This window comes from Oncorhynchus tshawytscha, linkage group LG06, assembly GCF_018296145.1.
Source record: "Oncorhynchus tshawytscha isolate Ot180627B linkage group LG06, Otsh_v2.0, whole genome shotgun sequence".
Classification (NCBI taxonomy): domain Eukaryota; kingdom Metazoa; phylum Chordata; class Actinopteri; order Salmoniformes; family Salmonidae; genus Oncorhynchus; species Oncorhynchus tshawytscha.
Window position 1 is genome coordinate 73,503,457 of NC_056434.1, and position 16,966 is coordinate 73,520,422.

Sequence of the window (16,966 nt, forward strand, 5' to 3'; positions counted from 1 at the left end):
ATTCGGCTATGTCACCCACACCCGTTGCTGACAGGTTTATAAAATCGAACACACAGCCATGTAATCAACAGACAAAAATTGGCAGTAGAATGACCTTACTGAAAAGCTCAGGGATTTTTGTTGGGAGAAACCCAAGAAATGGGTTTCCATGGCCGAGCAGCCGCACAAAAGCCTAAGATCATCATGCGCAATGCCAAGCATGTAAAGCTTGCTTCCATTAGACTCTGGAGCATTGGAACTGCTTTCTTTAGAATGATGAATGAAGCTTCACCATCTGGCAGTCCGATGGACGAATCTGGGTTTGGCGGATGACAGGAGAATGCTACCTTCCCGATTGCATAGTGCCAACTGTACAGTTTGGTGGAGGAGGAATAATGGTCTGGCTTTTTTTCATGGTTCTACTAGGCCCCAGAGTTCCAGTGAAGGGAATCTTAATGCTACAGCATACAATGGCATTCTAGACGATTCTGTGCTTCCAACTTTGTGCCAAAGGTTTGGGGAAGGCGCTTTCTTGTTTCAGCATACAAATGCCTTCTCGCACAAAGCGAGGTCCATACAGAAATGGTTTGTCGAGATCGGTGTGGAAGAACTTGACTGGCATGCACAGAGCTCGTACCACAACCCCATAGATCACCTGCGGGATGAATTGGCACGCCGACAGCGAGCCAGGTCTAATTGCCCAACATCAGTGCCCGACCTCACTAGTGCTCTTGTGGCTGAATGGAAGCAAATCCCCGCGGCAATGTTCCAACATCTAGTGGAAAGCCTTCCCAGAAGAGTGGAGGCTATTATGGCAGCAAAGGGGGAACCAACTCCATATTAATGCCCATGATTTTGGAATGAGATGTCTGACGAGTAGGTGTCCACATACTTTGCAGTCTACAAATTGTTTGTAATTATTTTCGCCCCCCTGATCATCTGCTCAAAAAAAATCACTCCGCAGCTGAATCTAGTTGATGAACCATTCAATAGAGCAACACATTTGACTTGAGGTGGCCTGAAGCTAAATGATGAAACAATCACATGTTCAAAAGACTAACATTTTAAGTATGATAACAATGTTATGTCATTCTCCATAATCTCATGGTTGACTGCCGCCACTACCATTGAAGTCAGGTGTTATGTAATTCTCATTATACAGTAATATACATGCTCTCAGTTAGGCCTCCTCAGGTCAAGTGATAGCAGTACTTAACAGAGACCAGATAGACTCGCGCTAACCATACCCACTCAGTACAAACCATTTCCATTGATTACATCACATCATTAATCACTGTTATTGATCTTTTAACAGGGAAAAGCTTGGACCAGAGTGTGCTGCACAGTGCTGTCCCTAAGCCCCAACGCTATGACACCACGGTACCTCTCCTGCTGGAAGGGCGGCAGCGCAAACCACTCAGCCAGCTCAAGTCCAGGGTAAATATTCATAAAGTGGCCACTTAGCGGCCTTGGCTAATGCTAATAAGCTGCTCCTACTATAGCTCAGCCAAGCGCAGATGCTAGCCTGCCTGCTCACTTGCATCAGGTCTCCTGTGTTGTTCCAGTCGTGAGCTCCTAATAATTCCCCATTTCTGTTTATCCTCGGCTGATTCCCCTTTCTGCTTTTTCCTCAAAGCTCGCTCCCTACGGCGTTGAATGGCCCCTCTGTTGTTTGTTTAGTATGAGCTAGGCCCTGAGGCTCCACACACTGTGAAATTATTCCCCCAACTCGCCAGGCTCCTATACTCTACAAATCAGCAGTGCATGAAAAGCAACATTTTGAAATGGTTTACCACTGGCAGAAGACTGCCTTTTTTCCCTTAAACTGTCTGGTTTTGAAACAAAGTCAGGTAGCAACCGGATTTGAAACCATCTAACCATTGTGCTAAAATGTATTGGAAGGGTGAGCGTAGTTGCAGATGGCTAGCAAATGCACCCTAACACTTGTTATCCTTGACATACCAGAACTGTAAGCAAAGATATACAAGACCTATTAGACTTTCTTTCTATGAACCATGTGTAATGCCTGAAATCCATTGAGTTATTAAAACCAGGTAAATCAGCACATTTAATCTCTGCTATTACATGGGGTCTCTAACCAATTAAGCATGTTCTGCAATTGAGTATCTGGTTTTAGGGTATATTAGGGCAGCTTCAGACGGGGAAACCCGATGCGTTCAGCCCACTAGGACTTGGGGAGAGAAATACATTTTTGAAATCCGGGATCCCCCACCTTCACCATAGGGAAACCATTCCCGACAAGGGAAACGCGTGGGTGTTGAGTAGTACTCCCAGAATATTTAAAACAGCCATGGCTTTCCAAGATTTATCCCTCAGATTATACATGAGTGGATAGGTTTTTCCTAGCTGGAGGAAATACCACACCCTCTGAGGGGGTGGGTTTTTTTCTATGTTAGTGTCTCAATTACACACTCTCCCTGAATGCTGAACTTGTGCTTTACTTGGCTGACATGGGGAGGGTATTAGCAAATCAACAAAATCTCTGAAATGAGAAGGAGTCATGAGAGCTGCCAGTGATGCACCAGTAATTCATCAGAATGTGTTATATTATAGCTTTGTCTGGAACAATGAAGAGATTCTAGTTATTTAGTTAGGACAGAATTTTGGTGAAAGTTAATTACATTTTATTGGAGAGGTATTCCATTGTCATGACACTACATAATTAATTGAGTTTGACAACAATGTGTATTTGTATAGCTCACGAGCCAGCTGTTATAGCCATGTTGACCATTCCAACATATTATTGAGTTTAACAATGATTGAGTTGGTTATTTTATCAGAGATGATACCAAACTCATTTTTCCTTCCACCCCTTTAGTTTTTATTGAACTGTTCTCGGTGCCACAAGAAGTAGCAAGCCAATATCTTGGTGGTGGTGAGTCAGGACAATTGGGTGATGACCTGACATGAACCGCCCTGCCTTCTAAACCACAAATGGACCCACAAACTATACAACTCTATGCACAAGGACTAACTTTTAACAATTTCTACTGAACATTTTACAAAAACATCAGTGCAGTGAAGATCAGTGCAGATACAACATTTGTAACACAATGACGGCACCAACAGCACAAACCGTCATTTGATTACCAAACTTTACTGCACAGTTCAAGTAAATATGTTTTTGTAAACTTTTCTCTGGACATTGTTAAATAGTGTTGTATGGTTTGTTTAGCTTTGCAGTCTTTGGTTTTTGTTTGGCATACATTTTAAAGTGAAAAATATGAGTCTCAGTATCACTCTGTTATGATGGATTTGCCCTTATCTGACTGGGACAAAATACTGGTTGTTCTGTCTCTGCCTGTCTATCTTTATCTCTGCCTGTCTGTCTTTCTTTATCTCTGCCTGTCTGTCTATCTTCATCTCTCAAGGTGCCGCCAAAATGCCTGGCTGCTTGTCTGTGTACCTGCTTCTACGTGGGTAGTAAAATAGTTCAAATGACAACATGACCTTTTCCTAGCAGGAGGCTCTCCATCCCTGTGTGTGTGTGTGTGTGTGTGTGTGTGTGTGTGTGTGTGTGTGTGTGTGTGTGTGTGTGTGTGTGTGTGTGTGTGTGTGTGTGTGTGTGTGTGTGTGTGTGTGTGTGTGTGTGTGTGTGTGTGTGTGGGGATACAGTATCTGATAGCCTGTCATAAACTGTGCGACAGACAGAGATCCCCAGCTGCTGTCAAGCCCCCCTTTTCCCATGGGCCAGTTCAGTCATAACTCATGAGTGTTAAAAAGGCAGGAGGTCTGGGGAAATTAGTGTCACGGTCATAACTCATGAGTGTTAAAAAGGCAGGAGGTCTGGGGAAATTAGTGTCAGGGTCATAACTCATGAGTGTTAAAAAGGCAGGTGGTCTGGGGAAATCAGTGTCAGGGTCATAACTCATGAGTGTTAAAAAGGCAGGAGGTCTGGGGAAATTAGTGTCAGGGTCATAACTCATGAGTGTTAAAAAGGCAGGTGGTCTGGGGAAATCAGTGTCAGGGTCATAACTCATGAGTGTTAACAAGGCAGGTGGTCTGGGGAAATTAGTGTCAGGGTCATAACTCATGAGTGTTAAAAAGGCAGGAGGTCTGGGGAAATTAGTGTCAGTCAGCACTGAAATATGCAGACAATCATCAAAATGTTGTTCTTGCACTCAAGGAACAACACTGCTTGCTCTGCAAAAACAGAAACGTTTTTGCTGTTGATTTCTGACCAACATCAACCTGACATGGTAGATTATTGCTGTAGACCTAAAGTGGAATTTTTTTATTTCATGTTTTCATTAGATCATTTTTTACATTACTGTTGATCTTTTATAAACGTCTCTAATTTTCTGAATGAACAGAGTCCAGTTTTTAACCTAACTATGGGAAATCATGAAAGGTACTAACGGAGGTGTCTATGACCTGGTCATCCTCGGATGGAGAATTAGTAACGGAGAGGCACCATACATACACTAAATCAGATCAAATGTTATTAGTCACATGCTCCGAATACAACAGGCGTAGGTAGACCTTACAGTGAAATGCTTACTTAACTAACAGTACAGTTTCAAAAAAATATGGATAAGAATAAGAGATAAATGTAACAAGTAATCAAAGAGGAGCAGCAAAAAATAACAATATATACAGGGGATATGGTAATTCACAACATTAACTATGTCTACACTGTATTTCTGATCAATTTGATGTTATTTTAATGGACCAAAAATTAGTCTTTCTTTCAAAAACAAGGACATTTATAAGTGACCCCAAACTTTTGAACGGTAGTGTATGTGCTCATCAAGAAGTCAGCTGTCATGGCTAGAGTCCAGAGCTTTCCCTGGTCAGGTTACGTAGTCAGGAAAACAGGGCCCTAGTCATGACAACCACCAAAGCAATGGATCTGGGAACTGGAATCCCTCTTCCTGGCCCTTTCCCAGCATGCCCGCATACTTCCTGTCCAGTATGTGTCAGCTGTGCTGGGTGTCCCGTCCCCTCACCTCTGGTGTCCTGTGTTTGTGTTCTAGAGTCATCCTGCATCACTGAAGCTGGTGGTGGAGGCGGAAGGTGAACAACTGGTCCTGGCACTAGAAAAAAACCAGTAAGTCATCATTCTATATTCCACTGCACATCCTAAAGTCCTACATCAGACCTTCATCACTACAGGCATCTTGGCTTCCAAAGGAATATGGATGTTTTGGGGGCTAGTGAAATGGTTTGTTTTGAATTTGGGAAGATACAAGTACATTAACATATGGCGTAAACAATGATCAGATGTGTTGCTTTTCAGCTAGCATATGCTGTGCCCATGGCTGTAGTAAGAGCTATGGGAAACGATTCTACAGTATGAGGGCTGATACAGTTTCATGGAGGGGAAGAAATATTTCACTTAACAAATGTCGAGGCACTTTTATGGTTTAGTCTCTCTGAAGAGTTGAGTGATGATAGTTGATAAAGAATGAGGGTGAAGTGGACTCGAGAGGTTGTTTTTTTCTCTCAACACCTTTTTCTCTTCCAGACTGTGGAATATAACACCAGGCATGAGAACTGGGAATCCTGTGGAGTATTTGTGAAATCAACTGCATATATACACACTGTTCATATATATACAGTACAAGCTAAGCATTTCCAGAAGCAAGGAGACTTGGGCCAGGTATTAGGTCTGAAGCAGCCATAGGCCTTCACGTATTTTATACTTGGTTTAATCATTGCGTTTGCATGTGTAACTTACACTCCTTGGCTTGGACACTGTGCAGGAGACATGATCTCCCTCCAGTTAGTTTAGTCTGCCAGGTTTGATGGACCACCATAGATGCATAAACTAGACCAGTAGGGATAAGACCCCTGAGATCTATCAGATTTCACTGCAACGCTACTGAGATAGTACATACACTTTGACATTAGGATATTCTCATGGATTTTGTGTACTGCACTCACTCCCATCACTCCTTTGAAACACACCCACTATAAACATCAAAACTCTGATTTTCCTCATCACCTCACTTCTACTGTCCAACTTAATATGTGTCCCTGACAGAATTCCCACCACCCTATTCCTAAAAATAAAAAATCCCACCCAACTACCCTACCCGCATCGCCAACCTTGGTGACCCGTGTGTCAGCTGTGAGAGATAAGCCAGCCCAGGAATTCCCTTCCGTCTGTCCTCCTCCCTGCCTCCCTCCAGATGTGTCCGCTGATGTCTGTCTCACGTCTGTACCCAGACACAGGTGGTGTGTGACCTCTGCGTGCTCTCTGTGTGTGCACTGTGCGGGGTTGTACCCTCCCTGCCTTCTCTGTAGGATCAGGAGGTATGAAGAACCTCTGAGCCAGCACAGAGTAGTAGTTTGCTCTCTCAGTTTGTGGTGTATAACACCACAATATGCTGCTAATGTCCACTTAATAGCTTTCAGTGTTAAGTATGAAGGCTCTATTATCCTAAGAAATTAGTTTAACCAATAAATTAGCTGCACTGTAGACGGACAGATCTAAGCGACAGGTAGAGCAGGAAGTACCCTGAAATGTATAGAAATTCTGGTATGCATTCTATAAGAGTTTGTGTTTTTTTGGTTTTCAGTAAGAGTGAGTTGGTCAACTGAATTAAAGGACCTGTTTAGTAAGTGGATGTGTTCTGGGCTGAGTTATGCAAGGTTTACTTTAAGTGGTGGGTTTTTTACAGAGTTCTGCTTAGTCCATAAGGTTTCCTAATTTGGTTTTCCTCAAGTGCACACCTGGTCCAGGGCCAATCTGAAAAGATCTAGCTCTACCAAAAGTAAACAGAATAGCAAATCTAATGAATAAACCAATATGTTAGCTAACAGCCCTCTGACCCAACAGTCTGGCCTAGAGCAAGTATAGAGCTGTTCAGGCTGTGTGTGTTTGGGCAAGAATGCGTTTGTTCATTGATTATCATCAATAGATTGAATCCTCTATCCTCTCAGCTAGAAGCACTCACAACCTGTGTAGCATTAACAGTATTGTAAGACCAACTCAGTGGCCTTGTGGTTAGTGTCTGTCCAGAGATTGGAAGGTTGGGAGTTTGATCCCTGGCCGAGTCATACCAAAGACTATAAAAATGGGACCTGATGCATCTCTGCTTGGCCCTAAGGAGATAGATTGGGGAAAGGCCCTGTGATAGACTAGCGTCTTGTCCATGGGGTGTACTTGTACATCAAGCTGCCTCATGCTACAGAAACAGGAGATACTCCTTTGAGCTGTTCTGGCTTGCACAAGCAAAGGCTACTTCCAGTTATTGAGTCTCTCTAAAGTAACAGCCCAAGTCTACTTCAACTTTTTCCTTTGGTTTCTCCTGGAAATATTTGACCCAAAAAAGCGGTCAATTTGGAGTTGGACCTGCATGTTCTGTCTGAGCTTGATGTTGGCTCTCTGTCAGCTCTGTACCTGAGCAACAGACTGAGAAATTAGGCTGATGCATCTGGCCTCATTGGATCCTGGCTCTCATTTATTCCCATTTCTCTGTTTAGTCTTTTGGAGGGTGTGTGTATGTGTGTGTGTGTGTGTCTGCCAGCAGAGCTGTTTTTATTTATTCAGTCTGAGTGGAGTGCCTCCCAGCTCCTGAAGCAGCACCCACCGGATCATTGTTTCAATGTATTCAAGGCTTCAGATATTGATTTTTTTTAAATGGAATTTTCTGTCATTAGTCAGGAACAGAGTGAAAAATACAAGAAACTCACAACGGCCCACACTGCCATGCAGACACCAAGCTGTGTAAAAACAAAATGGATCCGATTATGCAAATCATGAAGGACAGAGTAGTGAGAGGATGAAGAAAGATTGACTGAAGGAGGAAGGTTATAAGTTTTACACTTGGCTTTGGTTATGTCAATACTTTTTGATGAGGTCTAAACCTTAAGGTGCCAGTTTTAGTCGCTCTTGATGGCAGGGGCCTGAACAATTGCAGTTTCAGGCAATACATGACTACTACAAGCTGTACTGAGACTATAGAGAAATAGCGTTCTGAAATCATAGGGGGACTCAAAGGTCAAAGGTGATAATAGCCGTGATCTAGGGCATGTTAGACAGCCTCTCATGATGTCAGTCCTATGAGACATTACACTGATTAAAGACTGCAACGGTAGGAAGAAAGAATGTGTGTGTGCGTGTGTGCGTGCGTGCGCTACCTGGTCTCATAGACTAGACGTAACATAGTAAATGTAAATCCGAGGACACTCAAATTAGTATGATATGTGACGTTTGGTATGGTTACATAAGACAGAAGGTTACTTAAGGCAAGAAACAAAAGGAGGGTGGTTGGTCGGAGTGGATGGATAGGACCCAAAGGTTGCGTGTTTGAATGTCATCATGGACAATTTAGCATTTTAGCTAATTAGCAACTTTTCAACTACTTTTTAGATTCTTTGCAACTACTTGGCATGTTAGCTAACCCCTCCCCTAACCCTAATGTTAACCCTTTAACCTAACTCCTAACCTTAATCCTAACCCCTACCTCTAACCCCTAGCCTAGCTAACGTTAGCCAGCTAGCTAATGTTACCATTAGCCACCTAGCTAACGTTAACCACAACCAATTGGAAATTCATAACATATCATACATTTTTGCAAATTTGTAACATATTGTACATTTTTGAAATTCTTAACATATTATACATTTACATATTTGTTCATATCATATGAATTGTAATTCGTAACATATCATACGTAATTGATTATGGACATCCACAAATGAATAGATACTATACTAAACGGAACATATCATACGAAATAGAGTGTCTTGAATTTACGTACAGAATAATATGAAATGCTCTGAGACCAGGTTGATGTGTGCCGGCTGGGTTGAGTGGATTTTGAGAAATTATCTTGTCAGGAAGAGTTCCGTTTCATACTGGTCAATTTTCCAATTTTCCTAGTACATTCATTTGATTCAGGTCATGCTGTACTTTTTGATGTTGCAAAGCTTTTAGTATGTAACTGCACATAATTTCAGCATTAGGCATCTACAGTAATGATACAGGAAATTCTCAGACAACAGAATAACTTTTTAATGTCTCCATTCATTTCTCTTATTTGGGCCAGCTCCTGAAAGATTTGTCTTGAATCCATTCGACAGCTCAGTTGTTGACAGAATACTTTCCCATGAAGACATTTCCTCAAATACTTTTCTGCCAGGAAGGAATAGGAGATTGGGGATCCTTCACAAACACAGGTCACTGTTAAACAACATCATTATGGCTGCCACAAACATCCCCATAGCAACATCCTCCTCAAGACTGTCATGATTAGCAGGAGATGAGTTCAGATGAGGCCCCGTATGTGCTGTACCAAACAGAGAAGAGGACTGACAATGTCATGATCCCAAACAACCACCAGTACTAGACTTGGAGTACATCATTAGTGGAGAAGCTCATTGACAAGAGGAAGACCCTGGACAAAGAGAGCGCTGGTGTCCTTAGGTGGGTAATTGGATCTGTCAAATCAGAGATATGTCTTCGTCGTGTGTCAGAGTTATTTCAGTAGCACGGGTCCAGTTGATAAGGAATTAGTGGTTAGCTCGTTCGCCTGTCAACTCTGCAGCATAATGGGGTGGTTTTAAGCGCTCCCTTACAGCTCAGTGTAAACACTGTAATGATTGCTTTCCAGGCAGACTAAACAAACACTACAGCGACCTAGTGACCTGGCAGGTCACGAGACGAGACAACTACCATGACTATGTCTCTAAGTGCAGCACAGGACATTAGCAGCATTGTGTCTCTTCGCCAAGGATTTAATCCCTGTCTCTCAAATGTTCACAATTTTTTGCTTTCACTCTCTCATTCTCTCACTCTCTTTCTCTGTCTTTCTCACTCTATCCAATCCATCCCATCCTTGGTATGGACCTCCAGTGGCAGATGAATATGGTAGGAAGAGTGGTGGGTGTGTGTGTGTGTGTGTGTGTGTGAGGGAGTATGTGAGCAGCCCGTCTCTCTAAAGACCAGCTCTTTCCAGAACCTTTCCACTCTCCACAGGCGACTTGCGACCTGATTCGAGCCACCAGTGGAGGATTTGGACCAGGCTGCTGTGTCGGGTGCCAACACAGTGTGCCCTCAGCAGTACTCTCTGTCCCCGTTGCCAAACCCCCGTTGCACTATACCAGTCACAATCCATTTGCGTAGCGTTGCTGGGTTAAATTGTACAAAACGCTCTTAGCCTTTGGTATGAAGTACATTTTCGTCCATGCGTGCATTTTAGCCTTAGTAAATACACTGAAGTATATTAGAAAGGATTTGTTGATACAAAGTAATGTAATGCATCCATACCAATAAAGGCTCCGTGACTTTTAGATTGAATTCTTTCCGTTAGACTTACTCTACTCTGCATTGATTAGGTACTATTTCTGGCAATGTCTTGGGTTGTGAAATGGAACACTTGGCAGTGGGTGGCTACCCCATGAGTGTTTGCAGTTGTGCAAGAGTCAATGACAATTGACTGCTAAAATAAATAACATTTCCAATACAGAATTAAACTGAGTGGATTTGTCTCTTTTCAAATTACATGTGCAGAAGCTTCAGTTATCCCTAAGCTTAGAACATTAATTATTGATAGTCTTATTGCTTCTTGTGGTCGTTTTTAATTAGTGGATCAGAAAGAATGTGAGAAAGTTCAGGGGGCAATACAGTGCCCTTGGGAAGAGTTGCCTGCTACTTAAAGGACAAAATAACTAGGGCTGGGAAATGCCAGGGACCTCATGATACGATAATATCACGATACTTAGGTACCGATACGATATGTATGGCAATTCTCACGCTTCCCATGATTCTATATGTATTGTGATTTGATAATGCGATTATATTGTGATTTTATGTTCCAAACATATTTCTCACTATAATGTCTGCTGCAGAGAGATGAGAGAGCATGAGAAAATTCGTTTTGATCAGTCATGGAAATAAAAGTGCTGAAAACATGTTGGCTCACTATTTAAAAAGAAGATGGAGGACAAGCTATAAGATGAAAAATACTGCCGTTTTGCGGCAAGTACAACCGACTAGCGCTGGCTAATGCTACCTAGCAAAGCATAAATATATATAATCATTTTTACTAATCGATACTTGGAGTCAAAGTATTGATAAAATATCGTCCCCATATCACTAAAAAGAACAGAATGAGGAATCCCTTGGTGTTCAGGGAGAAGAGTATTCCATTTGTGTTTTGTGTATTTGCATGAGGTAGACCTTAAGCCAATCTCAGACTGGCCCTTGTTCTCTATTCATCTCTCTGTGGGAGTGTTTTTCCTGATGGATTGTGGGATATATGCCCTATGTTTCGTGGAGGAGCCATGGCTTTGCAGCCAGCTTTTCTACTGGACATCTGGACAATGGGGATGGAAGAGCTAGACAACCTGTTTACAGCACTATGGGCTATGGCCACTCACAACAACAGCTGATTCGAGCCTCTGGTTATCCATCTTTTTGGTTGTCTGATAGAGTTCCCTACCGAGGTTACAAACTTTCCTGAAATAACTGATTTTCAGGACTACAGGGACATGGTTTGTCCTGTCTCTGCAGTGTTGTCAACCATACATTAAACAGAACAACACTTTCTCTCAGGTTCTAAGACAGTTTACTGTTAGCTGAGTAGTTTAAGGCAAGCCTCTAACATTCTAGATGTTCCACATTTATTTCAGGCTTACATCCTCTCCTTGAGATTGCTAAAACATATGACATCACCTCTTGCTGCTCCCGTCTGGCTATTTTTAGGAAACAGTCATCGTAGCAAGGATGTTGTCAAGCCACTTAGCAAAAGTGTTTGTGTTGTGTGTGTGCTTTCTTGTGTCTGCATTTCTCATCTACCTGAGAGAACATTTGGTGGGACGTCACCCAATTTTCACTGCTTTTAACCTTACATATATGGGTTCCTTGTCAGGTGTGTTAGCTTGCAGAACGGTTGAAGTCCTGCGAGCATCAGCAGTTTGTGGTTCGCGCTTGAGAACATTACATAGAGTAAGTGCCTTCAAATGAGACTTGGGATGTGATGCATTCTCTGCCGTGCCCAACGGCCTCACAGAGCAAACCCCTGCTTTTAAAAATCACACTGATAGATAAGGTGTCAGTGAAATTAACTACAGGTGTAGAATCTTAATTTGACCACTCTTTTGTTGCTGAGAATTTTCCTGCATCGCAGGATATGCAGATGAGCTTCGTGATTTACATAAATTCACTGAAAACCCACAGTAAAAAACAGTTCTATTAACAGTATTGCACTTTTCATATAGCTTACTTTTAGGCAGCTAATAGCCTAACTGCCGATCAAGTAACATTATGGACTAAACGTTCAAATCATGTTTCTGCAGGATTATTTTGCTGTGACAACATTGGTCAAATTGAGATCCTACATCTGTATTGCTGTGTAGGCAAGTGCAAAACATATGGTAAGTTATGTAGGGCTTTTTCCTTCTCTTGCTTTGGGACTGGGGCGCTAGATGTTAATGGTGAATAATGTTCCTATTTATCTGGATCAGCGGGAAAGGAAGACATCCTGGAGAGTGAGGGAATGCATTATTTTTTTCTGCTACTATAGAGATCTCTGGAGATGGTATGATTTGCATGTACATTATATATTGCATTCACGTGCATTTGTCTCTGACACAATGCGAACATTACAATGTGTCATTATGTTAAATTTCCTGGCCTAGTATATCCGGTTGCACAGCCCAAATCTATCCTGGGTCGACTGTGTATCATAATCACGTTTCATATGAAGATGCAAGCCTCTTGGCCCCCTTTGCCGTCCATACCAAAGTTATAATGAGAGAACACGGTCTTAGAAATTTACAAAAAACTTTAGGGAACTACCCAACGATATACAGTACCAGTCATAAGTTTGGACACACCTACTCATTTCAGGGAATTTTCTTTTATTTTTTTACTATTTTCTACATTGTAGAATAATAGAGAAGACATCAAAAGTATGAAATAACACATATGGAATCATGTAGTAACCAAAAAAGTATTAAACAAATCTAAATATATTTTAGACTTTAGGTTATTCAAAGTAGCCACCTTTTGCCTTGACGACAGCTTTGCACACTCTTGGCATTTTCTCAACCAGCTTCACCTGGAATGTTTTTCCAACAGTCTTGAAGGAGTTCCCACATATGCTGAGCACTTGTTGGCTGTTTTAGCTTCAGTCTGAGGTCCAACTCATCCCAATCCATCTCAGTTGGGTTGAGGTCGGGTGATTGTGGAGGGCAGGTCATCTGATGGAGCACTCCATCACTCTCCTTCTTGGTCAAATACCCCATACACAGCCTGGAGGTGTGTTGGGTCATTGTCTTGTTGAAAAACAAAAGATAGTCCCACTAAGCGCAAACCATATTGGATGATGTATCACTGCAGAATATTGTGGTTGCCATGCTGGTTAAGTGTGCCTTGAATTCTAAATAAATCACCAACAGTGTCACCAGCAAAGCACCCCCACACCATCACATCTCCTCTCAATACTTCACGGTTGGAACTAAACATGCGGCGATCATCCGTTCACCTACTCTGCGTCTCACTAAGACATGGCGGTTGGAACACAAAATCTCAAATTTGGGCTCAACAGACCAAAGGACAGATTTCCACTGGTCTAATGTCCATTGCTCGTGTTTCTTGGTCCAAGCAAGCAAGCTCTTTTTATTATTAGTGTTCTTTAGTAGTGGTTTCTGTAAAGAAATTCGACAATGAAGGCCTGATTCACGCAGGCCTCTGAACACGCAGGCCTGATTCACGTCTCCTCTGAACAGTTGATGTTGAGATGTGTCTGTTACTTGAACTCTGTGAAGCATTTATTTGGGCTGCAATTTCTGAGGCTGGTAACCCTAATTAACTTACCCTCTGCAGCAGAGGTAACTCTAGGTCTTCCTTTCCTGTGGCAGTCCTCATGAGAGCCAGTTTCATCTTAGAGCTTGATGGTTTTTGCGACTGCACTTGAAGAAAATGTTACATTTCTTGACATTTTCCAGATTTTACTGACCATCATGTCTTAAAGTAATGATGGACTGTTGTTTCTCTTTGCTTATTTGAGCTGTTCTTGCCATAATATGGACTTGGCATTTTACCAAATAGGGCTATCTTCTGTATACCACCCCTACCTTGTCACATTACAACTGATTGGATCAAACGTATTAAGAAGTAAATAAATTCCACATATTAACTTTAAACAAGGCACACCTGTTCAAATGTAAATGCATTCCAGGTGACTACCTCATGAAGCTGGTTGAGAGAATGCCAAGAGTGTGTAAAGCTGTCATTAAGGCAAATGGTGCCTACTTTGAGGAATTTCAAATATAAAATATTTTTTGGTTTGTTTAACACTTTTTTGGTTACTACATGATTTCATGTGTTATTTCATAGTTTTGATGTTGTCAATATTATTCTACAATGTAGAAAATAGTCCAAATAAAGGGAACCTGAGTAGGTGTGTCCAAACTTTTGACTGGTACTGTATATCCTCTAATGAACATTTATTGTGCAGAGAAGAAGTCATAACTAAGAGACCCATGAGAGAAAGAGGTTATTGGGCTAGATCGTGCATCTGCTGAGGTAATGTGTATCAGATTAGAGCAGCTTTATAGTCTCACAGATCTTTATCTAACATGGATATGTCAGTCAAATCACTGTCTTAACTGTCAGGCGATTCAGGTGATGTAAAGATTATGGGGACTACATGGTTCTGGCTTTGAGCTGAAACCTGTGAGCAAGAAGTGCATATGCACACAACACACACACACACACACAGGATGGGAAGTGTGGCTCCGTCATCTACCAGATGTGCTTAGGAAAACAAGGAAGTAAGGAAATGCATCACATCACGGATAGAGGGGATTTTACCCATCTGGTGTGTAAGGCCTTGCTGAACCTGCATGGGAGCAGCAAATCAAGTGGACAAACAGAGAGAGAACAGGAACATGAGGGATGTTTTATTCAGGAAATAGATAAGCTAACTGGGGATTTGTTTTAGACTTAGAATAAAATGGATAAGGTCCTAAATAAGAAATGGATGTTCTATTTAAAACAGACAAGAGATTATGAAGGTTCCTGTCCAGGAGATTAATTATGGATGACTTTCAAATATTTTTGCCACATCCCAATCATATTGGACAGTGGACTTCTAGGTTAAAGGTCAGTCAACCCTGAGAATCCTATAATCTCCCCAGTATTGGACTGTGAGAGTCAGATGTTCAGAGTCAGGGTAAATATATATTTTTAAAGCATTTATTATTCTCAGGTACTGGAGAGGGAAGACAAGGTAGTGAAGCAGGGTCAGGGGTGCCAGAGCTGTTGTCAGAACAATTTACACCTTGCATCTTGGGAACACAATGACCTTTAACCTGAGCCCCTTAGTTACCACAATCCTACTTCCTGTCCAGGGTCAGTGTAGCTCCAGTATTCCTGCACGTTTCTTATAGCAATGAAGGCAGGCTCTGATTGTGCTGCAATTCTAACACGTTCAGAGAGCAGATAGAATCATTAGGAATGAGGAAGAACTGAGGAATGTATTAATTTCAAAGTAGTTCCTGTATGTGACTTTACATTTCACCCTTAGTGAGTCCATAGTTGACATGTGCCTCTCTGGCCACCACAGCAATGACTCAAAATGCATACTCTGACAGTCCGATCACCCTGATCCTCTGTTTAAGTGGTACTGTGCAGTGGAAGACAACCTCCACCATGTTTCCAGGGTAATGAGGTGTGGGATGACAAATTGGATGATATTATCTTATTCTAGAATCAAAGCTGTGTCTGTAAAAACAGAAAAGAAGTGGAATTACTGATGCCAGACATTTAAAGAGCAGAGAGTGTACTTTGGGTGGGAAGCGATTAAGGGGAAGTAATATTGTGTTTTTTTGTTGTTGTTGTATTACAAGTGCTGTCTCGAACTTAAAGGGTTCTTTGGCTGTCCCCATAGGCTGTCCCCACCCTTTGAATAACCCTTTTTTGTTCCAGGGTGTTCGACATGGAACCCAAAAGGGTTCTACCTGGAATCCAAAAGCTTTCTACCTGGAACCAAAACGGGTTCTCCTATCGGGACAGCCGGAGAACTCTTTTGGAGTGTATGTGTGTCATTGCTTTCCGCCATTGGTCCCATCCACCTCCAGTGGTCTGTGTACCTCAGATGTCAATCACTCTTTCTTTATGCAGTGTCTCCATGCCTATTCGACCACATGCAAATAATGAATTGTGAAGAGGTGTCAATCTTCACAAAGACAAGAAGAAAAAAGGAATTTAAAAAACAAAGAAGTAAAGTAAGTAGAGGGAGCTCAAGGCAGAGAATCTGGATACCACTTCTATTTTCTATTCAGCCCTTTGTCTGTTTTCCCTGAAGAAAAAAATATATATTTGGCAGAACAATGAGACCACTTTGGGGAGCAACCTTAGATTAATTGGAGAGATAGTAACCCACTGACAGTAATATTTGTGTATTTGTTTACTTTGTTCAATGAATAATAATGGGCCTCCTTCCTTTAAGATCCCCAGTCACTCATTAGTTCCGGTGTAAAACTTGTTATGAATGTGAATATGGAAGTAGCTAAAGCAGTGGTTTTGCATCTGAGCAGTGTGCAGTTACTAAACAACGCCTGGGGGTTGTTGTGGATGTGGCTGACTGGAATAAATACTTTGCCAACAAGCTTTTTCCCGCAGAGTTTGTAACAGCCTACAAACACAGGAAGTTAGATGTCACGTTTAGGTCCTTATGCGTCTGAAAGGTTGACTTAATACAGTGGTTATTATGTGACTCATGTCACTGTCATCAGCCATTATGGTACATATACATGCCATAACCTGAGGTAGCTTACAGTGTTTCTAAAATGTCAGGTTTAATAAGGCCTGAGCGGGTGTGGTATATTGTCAATATACCACGGCTAAGGGCTGTTGGTGCTGACATCAGTCCTGTGTCTTTAAAAAAAAAAATGTAATCATTGATTTAAGATGACCATTACAGATATGCACATTGGCCCCCCACTACAAAAAGGAAAGTTGGAAGAGCTGCAAAATACCTTAACATGCAGCTGCATAAATGAAGAA

General features: G+C 41.8%; 1 protein-coding gene across 2 annotated transcripts in view; it reads left to right on the forward strand.

Annotated features, from left to right (window-relative positions):
* LOC112253063 (disintegrin and metalloproteinase domain-containing protein 12) overlaps positions 1 to 16,966 on the forward strand; it is a 133,747-nt gene that overhangs the window by 40,084 nt on the left and 76,697 nt on the right. For both annotated transcript variants that reach the window (XM_024424940.2, XM_024424941.2), the window contains exons 2-3: positions 1,295 to 1,416; positions 4,977 to 5,050. In XM_024424940.2, coding sequence (XP_024280708.1) covers positions 1,295 to 1,416; positions 4,977 to 5,050 — 196 coding nt within the window. The remainder of the gene's footprint in view (positions 1 to 1,294; positions 1,417 to 4,976; positions 5,051 to 16,966) is intronic.